This window comes from Oncorhynchus tshawytscha, linkage group LG04 (genome assembly GCF_018296145.1).
Source record: "Oncorhynchus tshawytscha isolate Ot180627B linkage group LG04, Otsh_v2.0, whole genome shotgun sequence".
Taxonomy (NCBI): Eukaryota; Metazoa; Chordata; class Actinopteri; order Salmoniformes; family Salmonidae; genus Oncorhynchus; species Oncorhynchus tshawytscha.
The window spans coordinates 31192085-31216782 of NC_056432.1; the positions used below are offsets into that span (position 1 = coordinate 31192085).

At 45.0% G+C, this 24698-nt stretch overlaps 1 protein-coding gene across 1 annotated transcript in view; it reads right to left on the reverse strand.

The window, feature by feature from the left end:
* Positions 1 to 1597: 1597 nt before the first annotated feature.
* The window catches only part of LOC112248511 (GAS2-like protein 2A), a 40469-nt gene continuing 17368 nt past the window's right edge, over positions 1598 to 24698 (reverse strand). The window contains exons 4-6 of the mRNA XM_024417603.2: positions 12158 to 12254; positions 6751 to 7051; positions 1598 to 4919 (exon numbers count right to left, since the gene is read on the reverse strand). Coding sequence (XP_024273371.1) covers positions 2780 to 4919; positions 6751 to 7051; positions 12158 to 12254 — 2538 coding nt within the window. The 3' untranslated portion in view covers positions 1598 to 2779. The remainder of the gene's footprint in view (positions 4920 to 6750; positions 7052 to 12157; positions 12255 to 24698) is intronic.

Sequence of the window (24698 nt, forward strand, 5' to 3'; positions counted from 1 at the left end):
ACTCACACATTTTAAGGCCAAGGGAATTGTCAAGGCATTTCCAACAGCAATATTGCATAGCTATGGCAGCATAAAACCCCATACAGTGAATATTTACACATTTCATAATTCATTTTTGTTATATACACTATACCCACATCTTTATGAAAGTATACATATACATGTACATTGGCAGGAAAAAGTATGTGAACCCTTTGGAATTACCTGGATTTCTGCATAAATTGGTCAAGACATTTGATCTGATCTTCATCTAAGTCACAGCAATAGACAAATACAGTCTGGTTAAACTAATAACACACAAACAATTATACGTTTTCATGTCTTTATTGAACACCATGTGTAAACATTCACAGTGCAGGGTGGGAAAAGTATGTGAACCCTTGGATTTAATAACTGGTTGACCCTCCTTTAGTAGCAATAAACTCAAACAAACGTTTTCTGTAGTTGCGGATCAGACTTGCACATCGGTCAGGAGGAATTTTGGACCATTCCTCTTTACAAAACTGTTTCCGTTCCACAATATTCTTGGAATTTCTGGTGTGAACTGCTCTCGAGGTCATGCCACAGCATTTCAATCGGTTTGAGGTCAGGACTCTGACTGGGCCATTCCAGAAGGCTTATTTTCTTCTGTTGAAGGCATTCTGTTGTTGATTTACTTCTGTGTTTTGGGTTGGGTTGTTGTCCTGTTGCATCACCCAACTTCTGTTGAGCTTCAATTGGCGGACAGATAGCCTAACATTCTCCTGAAAAATGTCTTGATAAACATGGGAATTCATTTTTCTGTCAATGATACTGTAGCAAGCTGTGCCCTTTTTTCTCCACAGTGTTGTGTGTTCCCTCTAAACAACTCAACTTTAGTTTCATCTGTCCACAGAACTACTGGAACATTCAGGTGCTCTTTTGCATACTTCAGATGTGCAGCAATGTTGTTTTTGGACACCAGTGGCTTCTTCCGTGGGGTCCTCCCTTGAACACCATTCTTGTTTAGTGTTTTACATATCGTAGACTTGTCAACAGAGATGTTAGCATGTTCCAGAAATGTCTGTAAGTCTTTAGCTGACACTCTAGGATTCTTCTTAACCTCATTGAACATTCTGCGCTGTGCTCTTGCATTCATCTTTGCAGGAAAGCCACTCCTAGGGAGAGTAGCAACAGTGCTGAACTTTCTCCATTCATAGACAATTTGTCTTCCCGTGGACTGATGAACGTCAAGGCTTTAAGAGATACTTTTGTAACCCTTTCTAGCTTTATACAAGTCAACAATTCTTAATCTTAGGTCTTCTGAGATCTCTTTTGTTCGAGGCATGGTTCACATCAGGTAATGCTTCATGTGAATAGCAAACTCACTTTTTGTGAGTGTTTTTTATATTGCAGGGCAGCTCTAACCAACATCTCCAATCTCATTGATTGGACTCCTGGTTATCGGAGTCCTGACTCCAATTAGCTTTTGGAGAAGTCATTAGCCTAGGAGTTCACTTACTTTTTCCAACCTACACTGTGAATGTTTAAATGATGTATTCAATATTGACAAGAAAAATACAATAATTTGTGTATTATTAGTTTAAGCACACTGTGTTTGTCTATTGTTGTGACTTAAGAGGAAGATCAGATCACATTTGTTGACCAATTTATGTAGAAATCCAAGTAATTCCAAAGGGTTCACATACTTTTTCTTGCAACTGTATATACACATGTACACATTTATGCATATTCATCCACTTTTGTATACATATTTAAGTGCTGATTTCCAAGTTCAGATAACTCTTGATCATTGGAAGTACTCAACATTGCTGTTTCAGTGACAATGACACATAATCATCTTACTCTTACCCCAAACTGCAGTTAACACATAGAAAATGCTTTATATATTTTCACACTTAAAGCTCAAAAAACAGACATCACTCAATCATGGCCATCTGGATTGGCAGTGAGAAAGTGACATCATACATGTATGGCAATGAACAACTCAGGATGCAGGGGGTTGGTGGCGGAAGGTGAGTAGCAGTGCACATATGGAATATGTACTGTGTATAAAGTCCAAAAGACTGTTATTTGTGAACATTGTAAAGTATCGTAATTGTTTTATATATGAGTCCAATACAGATTATATCTGTAAAGATGTCCACAGAAGGGGGGGTAACTAGCAGAGGGTGAGTGGCAGTATGGAGAATGAGAGCAAGAAAGTATCTTTTACAGCGCAGCTTGCCTCACCAGTATTTTAACAATCAAAGCGGACAGAGATGCTGTGGCATACACTGTCCACTAGAGGGAGCCAGTCCAGTTGACTTGATGGCGCTTGTGATTCACTGCTCCTGCCTGGGGTTCTTTCCTCTTCCTCAGCCCTGGCACTTCTTCATGCCCCTCAGCGATGCATATGACAGCACATATGTTTTCTCTCTCTCTCTCTCTCTGTATGGCAGCAAAACATGGGGCTTTCAAGACAGCTGCCTGCCTTGTATTAGACACTTTATGATTCATCAAAACATCCCCATAATTACAAAGAAACCATTCAACTTAAACAATAGCCTTAGATTCTGGATTGCTCCTTTGGAAATAAATTATTTGGTTTTGAGTGCAAAGAATAGAATGGGATAGTGAAACCCTGACCAATATAGACAGGAAAGGGCCTAAGTGACTAAAAGAGTGAGTGTGCGTGCGACTGTGACATGTTCTATAAAAATAGTCTGCAGCCCGGTTTCCAGTCTTTTAGACAGTAGTCAGTTTTAATTTGACAACAAACTGTTCTGTATCAGCATCATCGTGATGAGTAAGTTGTGTGTTACATCCAGGCCTCAGTGTCCAGGCCGCTCCCTGACTCTACGGAGTAGGTGCAGTCCCTGCTTCCCATGGCGGTGGAGCATGACTGGGGGTGGATTAGGTCGCCGAAGGCCTGGTGCAGGGCCTTGCGTGAGGCTGGGTGGCCGTTGGAATGTGAGCTCTGAGGGGACTGTGGAGGAGTAGGGGTATGGAGAGGGGTGAGGTTGCCCATGGCCTGCAGGTCTCTGTAGCTGACTGGGGTGGGGATACGTGACGGGCTGTTCTCTGGCCGGTTGTCTGTACGGGGCCTGACTCTCGGCCTCAGCTTGAGCTTGTAGATGGAGGGCATCCTGTCAGCCTTCTTACCTACCCTCTTCGGCCGGAGGACCACACCTCCATCAACAGCATCCCTATTGGCTAGGGGAGGAGGTGGAGGAGGAGAGGACTCTGAGCGTGATTCACTCAGGCTGAAGCACATGGAGGAGCTTTCACTGGAGGAGTCTTCCTCGAAGGAGCAGTCCTCAGAGGGGGGAAGTGGGATGGGTGAGGGACAAGACTCTGGGGGAGGGAGGTCCTCGTTGGGGTCTCCATCCTCCAGGTCATAGGGGAGGCTTGGTTGTTGATCCTCCAGAGGGACGTCTCCCTCAGGCCCTGAGCCCCAGCCCAGCTGACCCTGCTGGCTATCCATCAGCACCTCTGCTGGAGCACCACTGACATGGCCCACATTCATGCTCCTGGGGTTGAAAGGAAGTTGTGAGGGGTTATGGCTGAGAGCTATGCCCAGCTCTGAGTCTCTCTGGCCAGGGAAGGAGGACAGGAGCTCCCCTTCCTCCGTGGAACTGGAAATGGCAGGGAGCTTCCTGAGACCTCCACCTCGCCCACTCCAGCGCACTGGTTCTGTGTGCCCACCGTTAGATAATCCGCCAGGGCTATGGCCATGCAGTGGGGCCAGGGTATTCTCTAGTCTTCCACAGGAATGTGGGTTAGTTCTCTTGGACTCCCGGAGGTCAGGCAGAGCTCCTACCTTCCCCCCCACGTTGATTGAGGAGGTGGAGGAGTTGGAGGAGGAGTAGGCTGAGTCAGTAACGTTAGGGTCAGCAGAGGCAGGTGTGGGGAGGTTTTGGGTCCCAACCTCCTGTTGTGGATGTGAGGAGGCGGGCAGCTGAAGGCTGCCCCCCCCTTTTGGTCTACTGGGCCCCACTTTGCCCTGCCCTGTGTTAGCCAGGAACTCAGCCTCGAAGCTGCGGTACAGGTCCTGCTCCTTCTGGGGGTCCAGATTGGGCAGCATCTGGAACTTATAGCCTAGCCCCTCCTCCTCGGGCTCCTGTCGCTCAGAGCCGGCCAACCCCCTGTGGCCATGCCCATTGGAGCGAGGGCCGTGGGAGGTTCGAGGGGAGCGGGGTCCATGCCCATGGTAGTGAGAGGAGCGGGGGGAAGTGGAGTGTGGAGAGCGTCGGCCTGCCTGGGAGACTGGGGGCAGCAGCCTACTCTTCCCTACCGAGGGGGAGCGTGGAGCGGGGGGCCTGGGAGCCACCATAGTCTTCTTACTGGGGCTGCTGCTCTGAAGTCCTTTGATAGGCGAATTAGAGCAGGAGGACGATTGTCTCCTGGAGAAACCTCCACTGATTCTGGGGGAGGCAGGGGGTAGTTGTTTGGCCCTCAGCTCCTCTCGTCTGTCAGAGGAGGGGGGCTGAGAGGCCCCGTGACGGGGACAGGATCCAGGGCTGGCATCGTTGGTTCGACTCCGGCTGGGCATCTTCCCCTGGCTGTGGGAACGCGGGGCCTGGAGCCTGCGGGGGCCTTCGGGTCCCAGAGAGCGGCCCCTGTCCCCACGACTGGTCCTGAGCCCGTCAGAGGGGCCCTGTGGGGGGCTGGGTTTGAGGATGGTGGCAGGAGCAGGGCGTTCCCGAGAGTGGCTGCGTGCGCGGGGCATTGGGGGGCACAGGGCTGGGATCTGACCTCCTCCTCCTCCAGGCCTTTCGATCAAATGCTTCCCCTCCTTCCTGTTGACCAGCAGGACCACCTCCTCTCCGGAGCGACGGGTGCCTCCCAGAGAGAAGCGGCCTCCCCCTGTCCCTCCTCCTCCCTTAGAGGAGGCTGTAGAGGAGTCGCTGTCCCCTGATAGACGGCGGGTCACTGGCATCAATGACGAGTCCTTAGACCTGCAGAACACAGAGGGAGGAATACAGACAGAGTTATTTATAGTTATCTTTGATTTATTTCTGGCCTTAGTACATTTTATCATTGGAATAAAATAAATATCACATTATCCCACATTATAACTTTTTGAACATTCATAACACTTTGAGAAAAACAACATGCTCAGAGCCCATTTTCCATCCGAGCACCAAAGTGTCTGTGCGTCTGCCTCCCCCCCACTCCCCTGGCCCTGACAGGTTTACAGTAAACACCATCCACCTCCAGTCCATGATGGGACCTGTGACATTCAGGGATCATGAGGATCATGCTGGCTACCTTGACTGACACACGTAGGGCTTGGTGCTTCTCGGAAACACTGGGCTGGATCAGGCTCAGGGATTACAGGGAAGATGAGAGCAAGTGGGGGCAGGATTATAGGCCTTGTGGATTTACTGACCCCACACACCCTCAGAGAGCGCTGCCTGCACTCCCAGAGCTCACCACACCACTCACTGTCACACACCAGTGGGCCCCTCAGGACAATTTACCATCCGAGACAGGATACCATTGACTTACAGTAAGATAGGAACACAATCAGTAGAGCTCTGTAGCAGTGGCCACAACAGCAACATGATAGACATGTGCTCTCTGGCAATATCCTGTATTAAACATGAACTTTATCCGCTTTCTTTATTGACATTCTTTAGGTAACCACTTCTATAATGCTCTGTGAAACCATAGCAAACAACCAAGAAATTATTATTGCACATTATATAAACAGGGCTCAATAACTATGAGTGACCAGATTTGACATTTTTCAAAAAAATTTACTTTGCCATTTAAAAATAATTACTTAGTCAAACAAATATTGACTTTGGAATGACAGCATTCTGAAGGCTTGAAATAACGAAGCATATGGGGTTTTCCCTCCAGATTAGCCCACCTGAGACCTACTTCCTGGGGGGAGCAACAGGGTCTGGGGGGTCGACATTCAGATTAAACCTTATCTAGTCTGGTGCATTTGGAGGTGCTGACACTGAAGGGGTTAACCTGCACCAAGGCCTGTTGCCATGACGCCATCACTCACTCCGGATACTCAACCACTCATTGGCCGTGAGCCAAATTAAACAAGCCCATAGGCTTTCATCGTCTTGATCATTGGTCTCTCCACACACTGACGTATGAGGGAGGTATGTAAAGACCAACAACACTCAATGGACCTTATGTGGAGAGCTGAAAGATTTCACTCTCTTTACTAACCAGAAAAGTTTTATAGGCCATAAAATACCAACACTCTGACTGTCGTGTCATTTCCGTGAGAGAAAGCAGAAAAGGGGAGAGATGTGTTTTTCCTCCAGTACAGTCAACAAGCACCCTAATTCTATCCATCAGCCCTGGAAAGAGAGAACAGAAACATCAACAACTGCAACACTGTTGGATGTTGAATCCCATCTAAATTCAGGCAGTCATTAGTGTAATTAATTAATGGAGCCATAGGAAAGGAGGGAGAAGAGGGGTCGAGAGGGAGGTGACAGCAGCAATCAAGTTTCTAGTCTGGCCACCAGGAGGCAGAGTGGTATGGCTGGTAGGGCAGGACTGTGTCAGCGCAATGTCACATTAGATTAGGAAAATCTGCTTTGTGTAATCTGGCGCTTCCGAGTTTTGTGTGCTGTGTTTGTGTGTGTGCTGTGGATGGGTGTGTGTGTGTGTGTGTGTGTGTGTGTGTGTGTGTGTGTGTGTGTGGATGGGTGTTTGTGTGTGTGTGGATGGGTGGATGGGTGGGTGGTGAAAAGTGGATCAGTGCTGGTGATGCAGACAAAGATGATGAAGTGTCATTAGCACAACACAACTCACTTGAGAGGGTTGAAGTGTCCAGGTTCTGAGCGGTCCCGTGGTGGCCGTGGTAGCAGGGGGGTGCGTCCTGTGTTGGAGTCGAGCTCCGTGGGGAGGGAGGGGTGGTGGGAGCGGCCAGGCCGGGTGGACGAGGGGGCACACAGAGGCTCCGGGCCCTGGGAACGTCTGTCAGGCGGCTTATAGGGGGCAATGCCCTCATTACGCCAGTGTGGGCCTGGGCTGGTGGAGCGGGAGGAGTGGGCGCTGGAGGACTTGCTGTGGGCACCTTGCCCACTGGCTTTGGCCTGGTGATACCGGTGAGCTGCAAGGAACAAGAACAGACACAATACCACAATATTAGTAAGGTTTAGGTTCCATACCATGGATAATAACAACAGCTGTGCAGATTACTCCAGGATCAGACAGAAAACAGTCAGTATAGAAATAGAATAGAATAGATTGGATTGAGGAATAGATTATGACTGCAGGAGATGAAGCAACTAAGGAATGAGATGAATAATTTAAGGCATGATGATCTTGACTTTGGAGTGGACCTACAGTTCCTAACCTGAAGACCTGTAAATACATGTCATATCTAGGAAGTTGAGGAGATCATGGGCTAGAAATGCAACACCAAGCATTACTTCAGTGCAAGCATTACTACAGCCTCAGTCAGCTGTCCAGACACAAGGCCACTGACATCATCAGTCTGGCAGTGTGAACTGATGGAGAAGGAAGAGCTCTTCTACCCACAGGGTTTAAAGCCCTGACACCAGGCATTATTCCACTACTGCCTGCCTACCACGCAAGGGTAAACATTAAGTGATGTGAATGGTTATGGCAGCCGTCAGGTCATGTTTATGAGGGCGTGATAAGGGCTTTATGACAGTGGAGGATGCTGAGGGGAGGACGGCTCATAATAATGGCAGGAACGGAGCAATTGGAATGGCATCAAACCATGTGTTTGATGTATTTGATACCATTCCAATAATTCCGCTCCAGCCATTACCAGAAACCCGTCCTCCCTAATTAAGGTGCCACCAACCTCATGTACTTTATGAGTAAGGTGTAATGTTGTATGAAAGGCCTTTTTTCACCTTTATTTAACCAGGTAGGCTAGTTGAGAACAAGTTCTCATTTACAACTGCGACCTGGCCAAGATAAAGCAAAGCAGTTCAACACATACAACAACACAGAGTTACACATGGAATAAAACAAACATACAGTCAATAATACAGTAAAAAAAAGAAACAAAATCTATATACATTGTGTGCAAATGAGGTAAAATAAGGCAATAAATAAATATAAATAAATAAGTAAGGCAATAAATAGGCCATGGTGGCGAAGTAATTACAATATAGCAATTAAACACTGGAATGGTAGATGTGCAGAAGATGAATGTGCAAGTAGAGATACTGGGGTGCAAAGGAGCAAAATAAAGAAATACAGTATGGGGATGAGGTAGTTGGGGATGAGTTATTTACAGATGGGCTATGTACAGGTGCAGTGATCTGTGAACTGCTCTGACAGCTGGTGCATAAAGCTAGTGAGGGAGATATGTCTCCAGCTTCAGTGATTTTTGCAGTTTGTTCCAGTCATTGGCAGCAGAGAACTGGAAGGAAAGGCCGCCAAAGGAGGAATTGGCTTTGGGGGTGACCAGTGAGATATACCTGCTGGAGCACATGCTATGGGTTGGTGCTGCTATGGTGACCAGTGAGCTGAGATAAGGCGGGAATTTACCTAGCAAAGACTTGTAGATGACCTGGAGCCAGTGGGTTTGGCGACGAGTATGAAGCGAGGGCCAGCCAACGAGAGCATACAGATTGCAGTGGTCGGTAGTATATGGGGCTTTGGTGACAAAACGGATGGCACTGTGCTAGACCGCATCCAATTTGTTGCTTAGAGTGTTGGAGGCTATTTTGTAAATGACATCGCCGAAGTCGAGGATCGGTAGGATGGTCAGTTTTACAAGGTTATGTTTATCAGCATGAGTGAAGGATGCTTTGTTGTGAAATCGGAAGCCGGTTCTAGATTTAATTTTGTATTGGACATGTTTAATGTGAGTCTGGAAGGAGAGTTTACAGTCTAACCAGACACCTAGGTATTTGTAGTTGTCCACATATTCTAAGTCAGAACAGTTCCGAGTAGCGATGCTAGACGGGCAGGCAGGTGCGGGCAGCGATCGGTTGAAGAGCATGCATTTAGTTTTACTTGCATTTAAGAGCAGTTGGAGGCCACGGAAGGAGAGTTGTATGGCATTGAAGCTCATCTGGAGGTTAATTAACACAGTGTCCAAAGAAGGGCCAGAAGTATACAGAATGGTGTCATCTGCGTAGAGGTGGATCAGAGAATCGCCAGCAGCAAGAGCAACATCATTGATGTATACAGAGAAGAGAGTCGGTGTCACGACTTCCGCCGAAGTCGGCCCCTTTCCTTGTTCGGGCCGCGTTCTGTGATGGACGTCACCGGCTTTCTAGCCATCGCCGCTCCATTTTTCATATATCCATTTGTCTTGTCTTGTTTAGATACACACCTGATTTTCATTTCCACAATCAATCTACTTGTATTTAACCTTCTGTTTCCCATCATGTTTTGTGTGTAATTGTTTTCATGTCAAGTGATGTTCGTTAAGCGCTTTACTTTATTGTTCTGTTTTTTTGAGCATGTTTGTTTTTGTTGTGCTCTCGGTTTGGAACTATAATAAAGTGTGCTTTATTTATCATACTCTGCTCTCCTGCACCTGACTTCGCCTTCATACACAGCCTGACAGTCAGCCCGAGAATTGAACACTGTGGCACCCCCATAGAGACTGCCAAAGGTCCAAACAACAGGCCCTCCGATTTGACACACTGAACTCTATCAGAGAAGTAGTTGGTGAACCAGGTGAGGCAATCATTTGAGAAACCAAGGCTGTTGAGTCTGCCGATAAGAATGTGGTGATTGACAGAGTCAAAAGCCTTGGCCAGGTCGATGAAGACGGCTGCACAGTATTGTCTCTTATCGATGACGGTTATGATATCGTTTAGGATCTTGAGCGTGGCTGAGGTGCAGCCATGACCAGCTCTGAAACCCGATTGCATAGCAGAGAAGGTACGGTGGGATTCGAGATGGTCGGTAATCTGTTTGTTAGCTTGGCTTTTGAAGAACTTAGAAAGGCAGGGTAGGATAGATATAGGTCTGTAGCAGTTTGGATCTAGAGTGTCTCCCCCTTTGAAGAGGGGGATGACCGCGGCTGCTTTCCAATCTTTGGGATTCTCAGACGTTACAAAAGAGAGGTTGAACAGGCCATTGACATGATCCTGAATAAGGTAGCTCCATGGTAACACTAGGGTTGTCACGACTTCCGCTGAAGTCGGTCCCTCTCCTTGTTCGGGCGGTGTTCGGCGGTCGACGTCACCGGTCTTCTAGCCATCGCTGATCCACCTTTCATTTTCCATTGGTTTTGTCTTTGTTTTCTACACACCTGGTTTTCATTTCCCAATTACATGTTAATGTATTTAACCCTCTGTTTCCCCTCTGTTTTTTTTGCGTTATTGTTTCTATGTTCAGTTCGGTACATGATGGCTGGTTTTGCAACGGGTGCTGTTTTCACCCATATGCGTAATATTTTACTATTTGTATTTTGGTCAAGTGTATTTGTGACCTTGTGCCTTCATTTTTAAGTAAAGTACATTGCTCACTCATTTTGCTCTCCTGCGCCTGACTTGACAATGCACCTGCGCCTGACATGCACCAGCTACACTCACCTTCTGACAAGGGTAAAACTGTTAGCACTAATGTAACACTATACTGCACCTGTACACAGCCCATCTTTAAATAGCCCACCCAACTACCTCATCCACATATTGTTATCTTTTTATTTTTGTATTGCTCTTTTGCACCCCAGTATCTTTACTTGCACATCTATCACTCCAGTGTTAATGCTAAATTGTCATTATTTCACCTCTATGGCCAATGTATTGCCTTATCTCCCTAATCTTACTACATTTGCACACACTGTATATAGATTTTTCTATTGTGTTATTGACTGTACGTTTGTTTCTGTGTAACTCTGTGTTGTTGTTTTTGTCGCACTGCTTTGCTTTATCTTGGCCAGGTCGCAGTTGTAAATGAGAACTTGTTCTCAACTGGCCTACCTGGTTAAATAAAGGTGAAAATTAAATTTAAAAAATAGTAGCACTATGGTAACACTATGGTAACTAGCACTATGGTAAAACCATGTTAGCACTATGATAACACTATAGTAGCACAATAGGTAACACTATGGTAGCACTATAGTAACATTATAGTAACACTATGGTAACAATATAGTAGCACTATGGTAACACTATGGTAGCACTATAGTAACAATATAGTAGCATTATGGTAACACTATGGTAAGTAACACTATGGTAAAACCATGTTAGCACTATGATAACACTATGGCAGCACTATATTAACACTATGGTAACACTATGGTAAGTAGCACTATTGTAGCCCTATGGTAACAATATGATAACACTATGGTAGCACTATAGTAACACTATGGTAGGAATATAATAACACTGTGATATCACTATGGTAGAAATACGATAACACTGTGGTAACACTATGGGAGCACTATGGTAGAAATATGATAACACTATGGTAGCACAATGGTAGAAATATGATAACACTGTGGTAACACTATGGTAGAAATATGATAACACTATGGTAGAAATATGATAACACTATGGGAGCACTATGGTAGAAATATGATAACACTATGGGAGCACTATGGTAGAAATATGATAACACTATGATAGAAATATGGTAACACTATGGGAGCACTATGGTAGAAATATGATAACACTATGGTAACACTATGGTAGAAATATGGTAACACTATGGTAGAAATATGATAACACTATGGGAGCACTATGGTATAAATATGATAACACTATGGTAACACTATGGTAGAAATATGGTAACACTATGGTAGAAATATGATAACACTATGGGAGCACGATGGTAGAAATATGATAACACTGTGGTAACACTATGGGAGCACTATGGTAGAAATATGATAACACTGTGGTAACACTATGGTAGAAATATGATAACACTATGGTAGAAATATGATAACACTATGGTAGCACTATGGTAGAAATATGATAACACTATGGTAGAAATATGATAACACTATGAAGACTGTGTGTGTGAATGTACTGTAGTTATGTCAAAGGAACCAATCTCATAATCCCAGGGTTGCATAAACCTTACAGTGTAAGCTTGTGTACCACTCCTGACCTGAGTTATATCACATAACCTGCTCAAATGGATACAATGTAAACCAATTGTGAGCCCCATACAGACTGAGAATGAGATGCAATAGAGTACAATATAATACAATACAACTCAGTGACTATAAAGTGTAAATGGATGGTTGTTTGGGAAGGGGTGACCTCACCGAAGGCGGCACAGCGGCAGGGGTCATGCTTGTCCAGATAGTGTTCTAATGTGTCCCATCCCCCGCCCACACGCACCATCACATGAGTACGTAGGACCTGAGGAGAGAGAGAGAGAGACAAGGTTACAACACTGACAAACATACATTCATTCACATATGCACTCTCATAATGAAGACTAGAGAGAGAGAGTTGATACTATGAAGCTTAGTGCACACACACGTACAAACACACAACTAAGCGCACATACACAACCACTCGGGCACACACATACACACAAAAGCACACACTGTTTAAAAAACCGAAGTGATGTTTAAACCCAGTGACATGGTGCGATACCACACAGACCCGCAGATCAAGTCAATAGATATGTAAATCCTACAAGTGGGGCAGCATGCTGAGCGCTTGGTCCTGAGTCCCTGTCCCCAAAGTTAGGTAACACTCCCATCAGATGCACTCCTGCTCGTGCCAATGCCTCCTCCCCCCTTCCACATGACCCCCAGCTGCTGCCATTATGACCACTGTTCATCACCATGCCAACACAATTAAAAGGAGAGAGGAAAACAATAAGAGGCACACTGCTATGAAAGACACTCTCCTTTTCTCTCCTCTCTTCCCCTGTCAGCTGGCTTCCCCATGCTTTCAGAGTGGGGGAGTGACATCTCATCCTTCCCCTCCTCTCTGCTACGATTTCAGCTATTAGAGACGAGAGGAGGGTGAGAGAGAGAAGAATGGGGGATAGGAAAAGAGAGGAGAGCTCTGCACATTGAGGCAAAGAAGCCCAGAGTATGAAGAGATAGTGTCTCTATCTCTCTCTCCCCTGCAGGCAGACGTGTTCCTCACAGCAGAGAGGGAGGCTGTATATTTAGCCTGATGTGATGGTCCCGTGGATGCAGCCACGCCGGTCTGCCTCCTCTCTGGGTTGTGTAACCACTGCTGCCAGCCACATGTTTCATTTAGGGGCTGTGGCCGTGTCTCTGCGGCCAGGCCAGGACACGAGGGTGCATCGGTGTGTGAGCTGGAGCTGGTAGTGAGCCAGGCTGCACCAAATCACATGGCCACACATGGCTTCCCAAACTCAGGACAGGACACTACCCACAGGACAGCTGCTCCTGCTCCACCACGTCCTCTGTTGCTCTTCAACGTGCCCACCACCACCAACATAATGTCTATCTGCAAAACAGCTGTCCTCCTCTGCCTTACTTCTTCTTTTCTATCTATGGTACTGCTGCTACTCTACTACTACTTACTATACTGTCTGTCCTGAGATGGTTCGTCTTATTTATAGCCATTCCCATGTGATGGTAAACAGCTAATTCTCTATTTCTGTCCTATTGTCTATAGCTGGTCCACTGCCTGACCTAGACCAACTGTGAGGACCATGATAAGGATGAGTTTATTCCCTGGACCAGTGATGCTCCAGTTGTCTGCCTCAGCAGCCATCTTTGAACCAATCCATCAGTGATGGGGGGGATATCCCACTCTCCACAACTCTAGAGAAACAACTCCTGTTTCTATGGCAATGGGGAACAGAGATGACTTGTAATTGCAATGGGGGCGGAGTAAAACAAATCCCTCCCAATTTAGGATAGAGGTTTTAAGCTCATGGCTCATCTGACGCTGTACCACAACTCAAAGCACCCCTCCATTGTACAGGGGTGACCTCCCTGGGCGGGTCTGCCCCATTCGCTCTTCTCCATTTATTTATCCCCCTTTTTTCCCCTCACTTCCTCCCTCTCTCCTCTAGCCTGAGCTTATTGTGAGGCTTTGGCAGCTGAATGGGGCCTGTTGGCTTGATGGTGGCTGCCAGCAGGCTAGCTTCCTCCCTGCAGATGAATAGTGAAGTGTGTTGGCTAGGCTGAACTAGTGGCTGCTGGGGGATATGCATAATCACTGTCCTCCTCAGTAAGAGAGGGCGGAGACGGTGCTGAGGGGGGTTAATCTGACAGAGAAACTGCTCCCCTACACACAATCTAAAGGCACGCTTCAAACACACTGGCACTACTACACTTGAGTTTAACACTTTACCTGCTTTAAAATCCACTACACTTTGAATTTGAACACTTTAATGATTCCAACGCAGCCACTGCACTCGAGATAACACTTTAACATTACCTGCCTCCAAAACAGCCATTACACTTAGGTTTAACATACTGCACAAGTAAGATATTTCTGAAACAGGCACTCCACTACATACCATAAAGCCAAACAAAGTCAGTCATACAAGCTTTAAGAAACTTAACAGAAACGTCTCACTGAGGTGTAACCAATGATTTATATACTGAACAAAAATATAAATGCAACATGCAACAATTTCAATGATTTTACTGAGTTAAAGTTCATATAAGGAAATCAGTCAATTGAAATAAATTAATTAGGCCTTAATCTATGGAGGGCATAGGCCCACCCACTTGGCAGTCAAGCCCACCCACTGATGAGCCAGGCCCACCCAATCAGAATGAGTTTTTCACCACAAAAGGGCTTCATTATTATAGACAGAAATACTTCTCAGCGATCCCACAGGTGAAGAAGCCGGATGTGGAGGTCCCGGGCTGGCGTGGTTACCCATGGTCTGCGGTTGTGAGGCAGGCTGGAAGTACTTCCAAATTCTCAAAAACTATGTTTGAGGCAGCTTATGGTAGAGAAATTAACATTTAATTATCTGGCAACAGTTCTGGTTGACATTCTTGCAGTCATCATGCCAAAACTTAAGACATCTACTGTGTTGTGTGACAAAACTGCACATTTTAGTTGCCTTTTATTGTCCCCAGCACAAGATGCACCTGTGTAATGATCATGCTGTTTAATCAGCCTCTTGGTATGCCATACCTTTCAGGTGGATGGATTATTTTGGCAAAGGAGAAATGCTCACTAACAGGGATGTAAACAAATTTGCACACATTTGAGAGAAATAAGCTTTTTGTGCATGTTACATTCCCCAGTTTCTGTGTTGTTTTGGGTTTGTATGTGTTTGAATGTGTGTATTTCAGGAAATGGCTACCTGAAGTCCAAAGCAGCTGATTGGTCGGCCCCATTGCAGATTGGAGCTCTGACCCCGCCCTCTCATCAGAGGATACAGCTGTCTGCAATTACAAACTCCTTCTGCAGCTTGAAAAGCCAGGGTTCCTTTGAGGTAGGGAGAGCTTCTTTGTATGTTGTGTATCTGTATAATTTGCTGTAAAATATTTTGTAGCCGGTCCTGCAGAGGTATGTTTATGTCAAAAAGACTGTTTTTGACTATTGAAATGGTTCACTTTAGGTTAGTAATTATTCTGTTTTTGTTCCGAAGGGGAAGGCACCTTGGGAGTGTTTAGGCAAACGGCCTGCGGGCATATATATACCCGTAGTAAGTACTCTGTCTATGCACACTAGGTAAGACTTGGGTGGACCACCCCCTGTATTTTGGTTAGCGCGCCAGGTGGCATTAAGAAAAGTAGTGGGTAGTTAAGGTAGGAGAGGGGGCTCTTAACTTTTACTTCCTTTGCTTTGGTTCTGTCCAGCCCCTTTTCCCCAAATTACCGTGTGAAGGTAGAATAAATTCCCTATAAATGGTCATTTTCTCTGCCTCTATCATCCTTACCCGCACCTACAGTCACATACCTCTTTCACTCCACGGGGAGTTGAGTGTAGCAGGGTGTTACGTTCCCCCCTCCAAGAGGTGTATGTAACAGTGCATATGGAATTTTTCATTTGTATTATTTCATAAACATGTGACCAACAGTCCATGCTGTGTTTATTTTTGACTGACAGGGGGTGTTTTGAAGCCACCACACCATCTTGGCACAAAGATTTTGGTGTTATTGCCAAACCTTAACAATCCTGAGATGATGCCTGAACTTGACCTTAAACACTTAGAAAATGTGATGTTTGGAACAACTTCATAATTTGTTTGAGAATGAATGTCTAATTCTGACATGACTGTGAGAGCGTGTTGCTCCCCCACCCTTTAAAACTTGTTATGGCTTGGGGGCAGTATTTTGACATCTGGATGAGAAGCGTTCCCAAAGTAAACTGCCTGTTACTCAGGCCCAGAAGCTAGGATATGCATATCATTTGGATAGAAAACACAAGTTTCCAAAACTGTTAAAATAATGTCTGAGTATAAGATAACAGAACTGATATGCCAGGCAAAACCTGAGGAAAATCCATCCAGGAAGTGGGATATTTTTGATGTGTGTAGTTTTTAATTGAATGCCAATACAGTATGTATTGGGATAGGAACCAAGATTGCAGTTCCTATGGCTTCCACTAGATGTCAACAGTCTTTAGACATTGTTTCAGGCTTGTTTTCTGAAAAATGAGGAAGAATCAGACCATTGTCTAAGTGGACCGTAGAATGAAGAAACAAACAAACACGGCAATCTAGGGTTTATATACATCATTGGGTGTAACAGCATACCATAAATCCTAACATACACACTGCTTTTAAAGGACCTACATGATTCTCCATTTTAAACTATGGGCAAGTCTAAGCTTCCTAATACAACAGTGAAAATATTGACAGCCTTAGGCAGTAAGGCAGACATCTTGGAAATGCATGTGATTTGGAATGGCATCCGTTGAGTCCATTAATTGGGCGGAGGTACATGGGAGGTAAGTGAAACTGAATCGATCAGGCAGACTGCCTTTTTGATGGCAGGGGGCGAGAGAGTTGCAGTGGTGACACCAGGCAGGGCCCAGAGCCCCAGACTGAGGCACACAGCCCTGCAGAAACAAGCAGCCGAGCAGGCCAGATAAGGGCCTGCACAGGAAATGACCCAAAGCTTTATTTGTGTCTTGCTGGACCAGCTTGTTTGGGAGAAGGGAGGTCTGGGTCAGCCTGTAGGGAGGTACTAAGAGGCAGAGCATACCATTGGGAATAGGTCAGATCAGTGGAGATTGTAAACAATATGCAGAGTGGACTGTGGATTTAAATCGCTGTAGTTTGGGGGACTTTAATCATATCATCCGGATGTTTTGTTTTGTTTGACTCTGTTTTGGTTTTCCTTGCAGCAACAGGTTTTGCTACATGCCCCCATTGTAATAGTGTAAGCAGTATGTATGAAAACAGTATATGAACATTTGACAGTCAAAAGGAAATTGCTCCAGGCCATAATATTTGCATCTGTGCAAAAATATTAACTGTTCCATTTTAAACTGTAACCCAATCTAAGTTATCATTTTAGAGCAATCCAAAACCATATCCATGAGCTGTGAAAAACACACAACCTATGAACTCTTAGACTGTGTAAAGGTGTAACTTCAATACTATGGTTGACCTGTTCAAGTTTACTAATGCATCCAAGCACTCCTAGGGAAAAGTATTATCTAGAGCAGTGGAGGCTGGTGGGAGGAGCTATAGGAGGATGGTCTCATTGTAATGGCTGGAAAGCACTTATAGAAAGGAGTCAAACGTGGTTTCCATATGTTTGATACCTTTCCATTTATTCCATTGTAGACAGTACAATGAGCCCGTCATCCTATAGCTCCTCACACCAACCGCCACTGATCTAGAACCAGAAGGGTTCTGCGGCTGTTCCCATAGGAGAACATGTTTGGGTTCCAGGTAGAACCCTTTCAAAATAGGGTTCTACTTGGAACCAAAAAGGGTTTTCCTATGGGGTCAGACAAATAAACCTGCACTCTTAGAAAAATGTGTTTAGACATACTCATGCCAACATGCACATTAACATCCACACACACACAGGCCTGTAGGGAAGCAAAAGTAATTTCAATACTTAAGAATAACAAAGCACCCTTTACTGTCTCAAACAATCAGCCTGGTGCCAACCCTTAGTAAACCTTTGGAAAAAAATGTTTGGCCAGATTCAATGCTATTTTGCAGTAAACAAATTGAGAACTGCATGATTATAGGGAAGGGCACTCAACATGTACGGTACTTGTAAAAATGACTGATAGGCAGAAAAATCTATAAGATTGTGGGTGCTGTTTTAGACTGCCATGCAGCTTTTGACATTATTGATCATAGTTTGCTGCTGATAAAAACATGTGTGTTGGCTTTATATCCTCTGCTATGTCATGGATCGAGTTTTACCGGTCTAACTGATCACAGATGGTGTTCTTTAATGGAAGTCTCTCCAACATAATCCAGCTAGTCAGGCATACCCCAGGGCAGCTGTGGTGAATTCCCTGGTTTTCCCGAAATCCCAGTTGGCGGTTTCCAGAATCAGATTTCTGGAAAACCATTGAATTTATTGAATGTTCCCAGAATTTTGCAAGCCTAACTGGCACTGAGTAATATCCTATTGATGTCTTTGCACAGGGCTTTCAGAAAGTATTCATACCCCTCGACTTGTTACAGCCTGAATTTAAAATGGATTAAATTGAGATTTTTTTTGTCACTGGCCTACACATTACTCAACATAATCACGTCAGCTATCACAGCAAGTCACTGAAAGACTTAACAATGAGCTGCAGTCAGTTTTAGAATGAGTGGCAAGTAATAAGCTCATCCTAAATATTTCAAAAACTAAAAGCATTGCATTTGGGACAAATCATTCACTAAACTGTAAAATATTGTCATTAAATGTGGAAATTGAGCAAGTTGAGCAGACTAAACTGCTTGGTGTAACCATAGATTGTAAACTGTCATGGTACAAAACATATTGATAAAACGGTGGCTAGATAGGAAGATGTCTGTCTATAATAAAATGCTACTCTGCTTTCTTGACGTTGCTATAAACAAATGTCCTGCAGGCCCTAGTTTTGTCACATCTGTACTACTGCCCAGTCATATGTTCAAGAGCCACAGAGAGGGACATGGGCAAATGACAGTTGGCCCAGAAGAGAGCAGAACGGCTGGCCCTTAAATGTACATGGAGAGCTAGCGTCAATAACATGCATGTCAATCTACCCCAACCTTAGAGGAGAGAGATTGACTGACTGCATCACTACTTGTGTTTGTGAGGTATTCACATGTTGAAATCAATACCAAATCTAATTCAATTATATTTGTCACATGCTGCGTAAACAACAGGTGTAGACTAACAGTGAAATGCTTACTTACTAGCCCGAACTTACTTACTTCCCAACAATGCTGAGAATTTTTAAATAGAAGAACAATTGACTTGAGGAATAAATACACAATAAGTAACGATAATTTGGCTATATGCATGTACCACTACAGAGTCTATGTGCAGGGGTACGAGGTAATTGAGGTAGATGAGCACATATAGGTAGGGATAAAGTGACTAAGCAACAGGATAGGTAATAAACAGTAGCAGCAGCGTATGTGATGGGTCAATGCAGAAACTTTTGTGTGTGTATATGTGTCGACAACCCTTTCAAATTAGTGGATTCGGCTATTTCAGCCATACCCATTGCTGACGGGTACATAAAATTGAGCACACTGCCATAATCTCCATAGACAGTCAGTAGAATGGCCTGACTGAAGAGCTCTGACTTTCAACGTGGCACATCATAGGATGCCAACTTCCAAGGCAGTTCATCACATTTCTGCCCTGTTAGAGCAGCCCCGGTCAACTGTAAGTGCTGTTATTGGGAAGTGGAAACGTCTAGGAGCAACAACGTCTCAGGCATGAAGTGGCCGGCCACACAAGTTTACAGAATGGGACCGGGCAATGGGTCCTCGGCAACACTCCCTACCCAGTTCCAAACTGCCTCTGGAAACATCAGTTTGTTGGGAGCTTCGTTAAATGACTTTCCATGGCCGAGCAGCCGCACACAAGCCTAGGGTCACCATGCGCAATGCCAAGCGTCGGCTGGAGTGGTGTAAAGCTTGCCGCCATTGGATTCTGGAGCAGTGGAAACGAATTCTCTGGAGTGATGAATCATGCTTCACCATTTAGCAGTCCGACAGACGAATCTGGGTTTGGCTGATGACAGGAGAACCCTACCTGCTCCAATGCATAGTGCCAACTGTAAAGTTTGGAGGAGGAATAATTGTCTGGGCCTGTTTTTCATGGTTCGGGCTAGGCCCCTTAGTTCCAGAGAAAGTACATCTTAACACTACAGCATACTATCACGTTCTGACCTTAGTTCTTTTATGTCTTTGTTTCAGTATGGTCAGGGTGTGAGTTGGGTTGTCTGTTCTTTTTTCTATAATTTGGGATTTTCTGTGTTCGGCCTGGTATGGTTCTCAGAGGCAGCTGTCAATCGTTGTCCCCGATTGAGAATCATACTTAGGTAGCCTGGTTTCACTTTTGAGTTGTGGGTGTTTATTTTCTATTTAGTGTTGTTGCACCTTACAGGACTGTTCGTTGGTTGTTTTATTGTTTTGTTTCAGTGTTCATTAAAATATTTAAAATATGAAGACTTACCACACTGCGCAATGGTCCTCCGATCCTTCTCGCTACTCCTCCTCAGAAGAGGAGGACAAGATCCGTTATACATACAATGACATTGTAGATGATTCTGTGCTTCCAACTTTGTAGCAACAGTTTGGGAAGGCCCTTTCCTGTTTCAGCATGACAATGCCCCTGTGCACAAAGGGAGGTCCATACAGAAATGGTTTGTCGAGATCGGCATGGAATAACTTGACTGACCTGCACAGAGCCCTGACCTCAACCCCATTGAACACCTTTGGGATGAATTGGAATGCAGACTGTGAGCCAGGCCTAATCGCCCAACATCAGTGCCCAACCTCACTAATTCTCTTGTGGCTGTGGTAGACTGTTCTCTCTGCTATCACTTGGGTGGCTAGAGTCGTTGACAATTACAGGGCCTTCCCCTGGCACCGCCTGGTATAGAGGTCCTAAATGGCAGGAAGCTCGGCCCAAGTGATGTGCTGGGCCGCACGCACTACCCGCTGTAGCACCTTGTAGTCGAGATGCAAAGCAGTTGTCATACCAAGTGGTGATGCACCCAGTCAAGATACTCTAATAGGTGCAGCTGTAAAACTTTTCAGCCTCTTAAGGGGAAGGAGGCATTGTCGTGCCTTCTTCACGATTGTGTGTGTGTGTGGACCATGATAATTCCTTAGTGGTGTGGACACCGAGGAAGCTCTCGACACGCTCCACTAGAGATCCATTGATGTGGTTGGGGGCATTCTCAACATTCTATTTCATGTAGTCTACGAACACCTTTTGTCTTGCTGACATGGAGAGAGAGGTTTGTCCTGGTACCACACTACCATGTCACTAACCTCCTCCCTATAGTCTCATCATCAGTGATCAGGCCAACCACCGACGTGTCGTCAGCGAACTTAATGATAATGTTGAAGTTGTGCACAGCCACACAGTCGTGGGTGAACAGGGAGCATAGGAGGGGATGAAGCACACACCCCTGAGGGGCCCCAGTGTTCAGCGCCGCGGATGTGTTGTCTACCCTCACCACCTGGGGGTGGCCTGTCAGGAAGCCCAGGATTCAGTTGCAGAGGGAAGCTGTTCAGTGCCAGGGTCCTTAGCTTAGTGATGAGCTTTTTGGGCACTATGGTGTTGAATGCTGGGCTATAGTCAATGAATAGCATTCTCACATAGGTGATTCTCTTGTCCAGTTGGGAGAGGGCAGTGTGGAAGAGATTGCGTCATCGGTGGATCTGTTGGGACGACATGCAAATTGAGTGGGTCCAGAGTATCTGTGATGATGATGTGAGCCATGACCAAGGGTGTAGTGATGCCGGAGCAGTGCTCCCTCACCTTTTTCAATTTCACAATACACGGAGCTGGTAAAAATATTTCTGGAAAAAATAAATTCTGCTAAATTCTGGAATTATTTAATTACCACAATTTCATGAAAAGCAATAGAATGACAGCCAAAAACTATTTAGGCTACAGCAGCCTAGAGGTAGGTAAATGGTGGGTTCTTTTCTGTCTTCTCCTTAGCGGTGACGAGAATGATGAACTATAGACTGTGTGTGTGTGTGTGTGTGTGTGTGTGTGTGTGTGTGTGTGTGTGTGTGTGTGTGTGTGTGTGTGTGTGTGTGCACTGCAGAGGCTTGTCGGACACTTGACCACTGGCTTATCAGAATGTTGAGAAAAAAAATCAATACTGAAAAACTATGATACGCAACATGTAAAGTGTTGGTCCCATGTTTCAGGAGCTGAAATAAAAGATCATTGAAATGTCCCATATGCACAAAAAGCTTATTTATGTCGTATGTTTTACTCATTTGTTTATATCCCTATTAGTGAGCATTTCTCCTTTGCCAAGATAATCCATCCATCTGACTGGTGTGGCACATCCAGAAGCTTTTTAAACAGCATGATCATTACACAGGTGCACCTTGTGCTGGGGGACAATAAAAAGGCACTAAAAAGTGCAGTTTTGTCATACAACACAATGCCACAGACATCTCAAGTTTTGAAAGGAGCGTGCAATTGGCATGCTGACCGCAGGAATGTCCCCCAGAGCTGTTGCCAGAGAATTTAATGTTAATTTCTCTATCATAAACCACCCAACTTCATTTTAGAGAATTTGGCAGTACGTCCAACCGGCCTCACAACCGCAGACCACGTGTAACCACACCAACCCAGGACCTCAACATCCGGCTTCTTCACCTGCGGGATCATCTGAGAACAGCCACCTGGACAGCTGATGAAACTGAGGAGTGTTTCTGTATTAAAGCCCTTTTGTGGGGAAAAACAAATTCTGATTGGCTGGGCCTGGCTCTGTAGTTGGTGGGACTGGCTCCCAAGTCATGTCAAAACCATAGATTAGGGCCTAATGAATGTATTTCAATTGACTGATTTCCTTATGAACTGTAACTCAGTAAAAATGTTGAAATTGTTGCACGTTGGGTTAATATTTTTGTTCAGTATAAATTCACTGTGTGTCTGCCTTGATGTTCATAAACTAGAAAATAGTAGCCTACAGCAAAGTGTGTTTTAAATCATTTCTAACTTGTTAACAATTTATGCTAGTTAGTTTTTGCTACCATGTAGGTTTTAGCTTGCTTGAGTCTGCTTACTGAGGAGTGTTAATTCACCTGTTTCATTTTAAAACATGTATCTTACAAAGGAGTTGTGTCATCTAACTATTTATCTGTACCTGGAATTATTTTTAAAAACTTATTTCTAATCTTTACAGGAAAGATGTGTGGAGACATTTCACTGCAGCTAATGTAGAAGGAAAAGCTGGGTACATTTTCAAATACTGTGCCAAATCATATTTTAAGAATGCAACTTTGATGCAGAATCATCTGGCCAAGTGCATAAAGTTACCTCAGCGCTCACAACAAACAACCTCTGAAAAAAGTCCCTCTACTTCTATTCAAGGTGAAAATGATGAATCAGACACCTTATCGATAGCAACAGCTCATGGTCCTCCTGGAATCAGAAGTGTTTGTTGACTCAATGGAGGAACGTAGTCAAAGAAATGCTGATTGCTCAAGCTGTGTATGCAACTGGTTCACGTCTGGTGCTCACAGGCAATGTGTATTGGAAGAGATTTCTGAAAGTTCTTTGCCCAGCATAAACCCCTTCAACCAGACATGCTTTATCTACTCATTTGCTGGATGCAGAGTTCAACAAAGTTCAAGTGAAGGTCAAGCAAATCATAGAGAAAGCAGACTGTATTGCAATCATCTCTGATTGGTGTTGAATGTTTGTGGGCAAGGAATAATTAACTACATCTCCACCCCTCAACCAGTATTCTGCAAGAGCACAGATACAAGGGACAACAGACACACCGGTCTCTACATTGCAGATGAGCTGAAGGCAGTCATCAATGACCTTGGACCACATAAGGTATTTGCACTGGTTACAGACGATGCTGTGAACATGAAGGCTGCTTGGTCTAAAGTGGAGGAGTCCTACCCTCACATCACACCCATTGGCTGTGCTGCTAATGCATTGAATCTGCTCCTCAAGGACATCATGGCATTGAAAACAATGGATATCCTCTACAAGAGAGCCAATGAAATGGTAGGTATGTGAAGGGTCATCAAGTTATAGCAGCAATCTACCTCCCCAAGCAAAGTGAGAAGAATAAGAGCACCGCATTGAAGCTGCCAAGCAACACCCATTGGGGGGGGGTTGTCATGTTTGACAGACTCCTGGAGGGGAAGGAGTCTCTTCAAGAAATGGCCATATCACAGTCTGCCGATATGGACAGCCCCATCAAGACGATCCTCCTGGATGATGTATGTTGGGATAGAGTGGTAAGCAGCCTGAAACTCCTGAAACCTACAGCATTAGACCTTGCATGGATTGAGGGAGACAATGCCATCCTGTCTGATGTTAAGACTCTGCTTGCAGATGTAAGAGAAGAAATCCGTATTGCCCTGTCCACTTCACTGTTGCTCCAAGCAGAGGAAACTGCAGTTCTGAAATACATCAAAAATCATGAAGACTTCTGCCTGAAGCCCATACACGCCGCAGCATACATGTTGGACCCCAAGTATGCTGGCAAGAGCATCCTGTCTGGTGCAGAGATCAACCAGGCCTATGGTGTCATTATTACCGTGTCTCGCCAACTTGGCCTGGATGAAGGCAAGGTTCTTGGCAGTCTGACGAAATACACTTCCAAGCAAGGGCTTTGGGATGGAAATGCAACATGGCAGTCGTGGCAACATATCTTATCATATCCTATCAACCTGTGGTAAATTAAATTGATTGGACATGATTTGGAAAGGTACATGTCTGT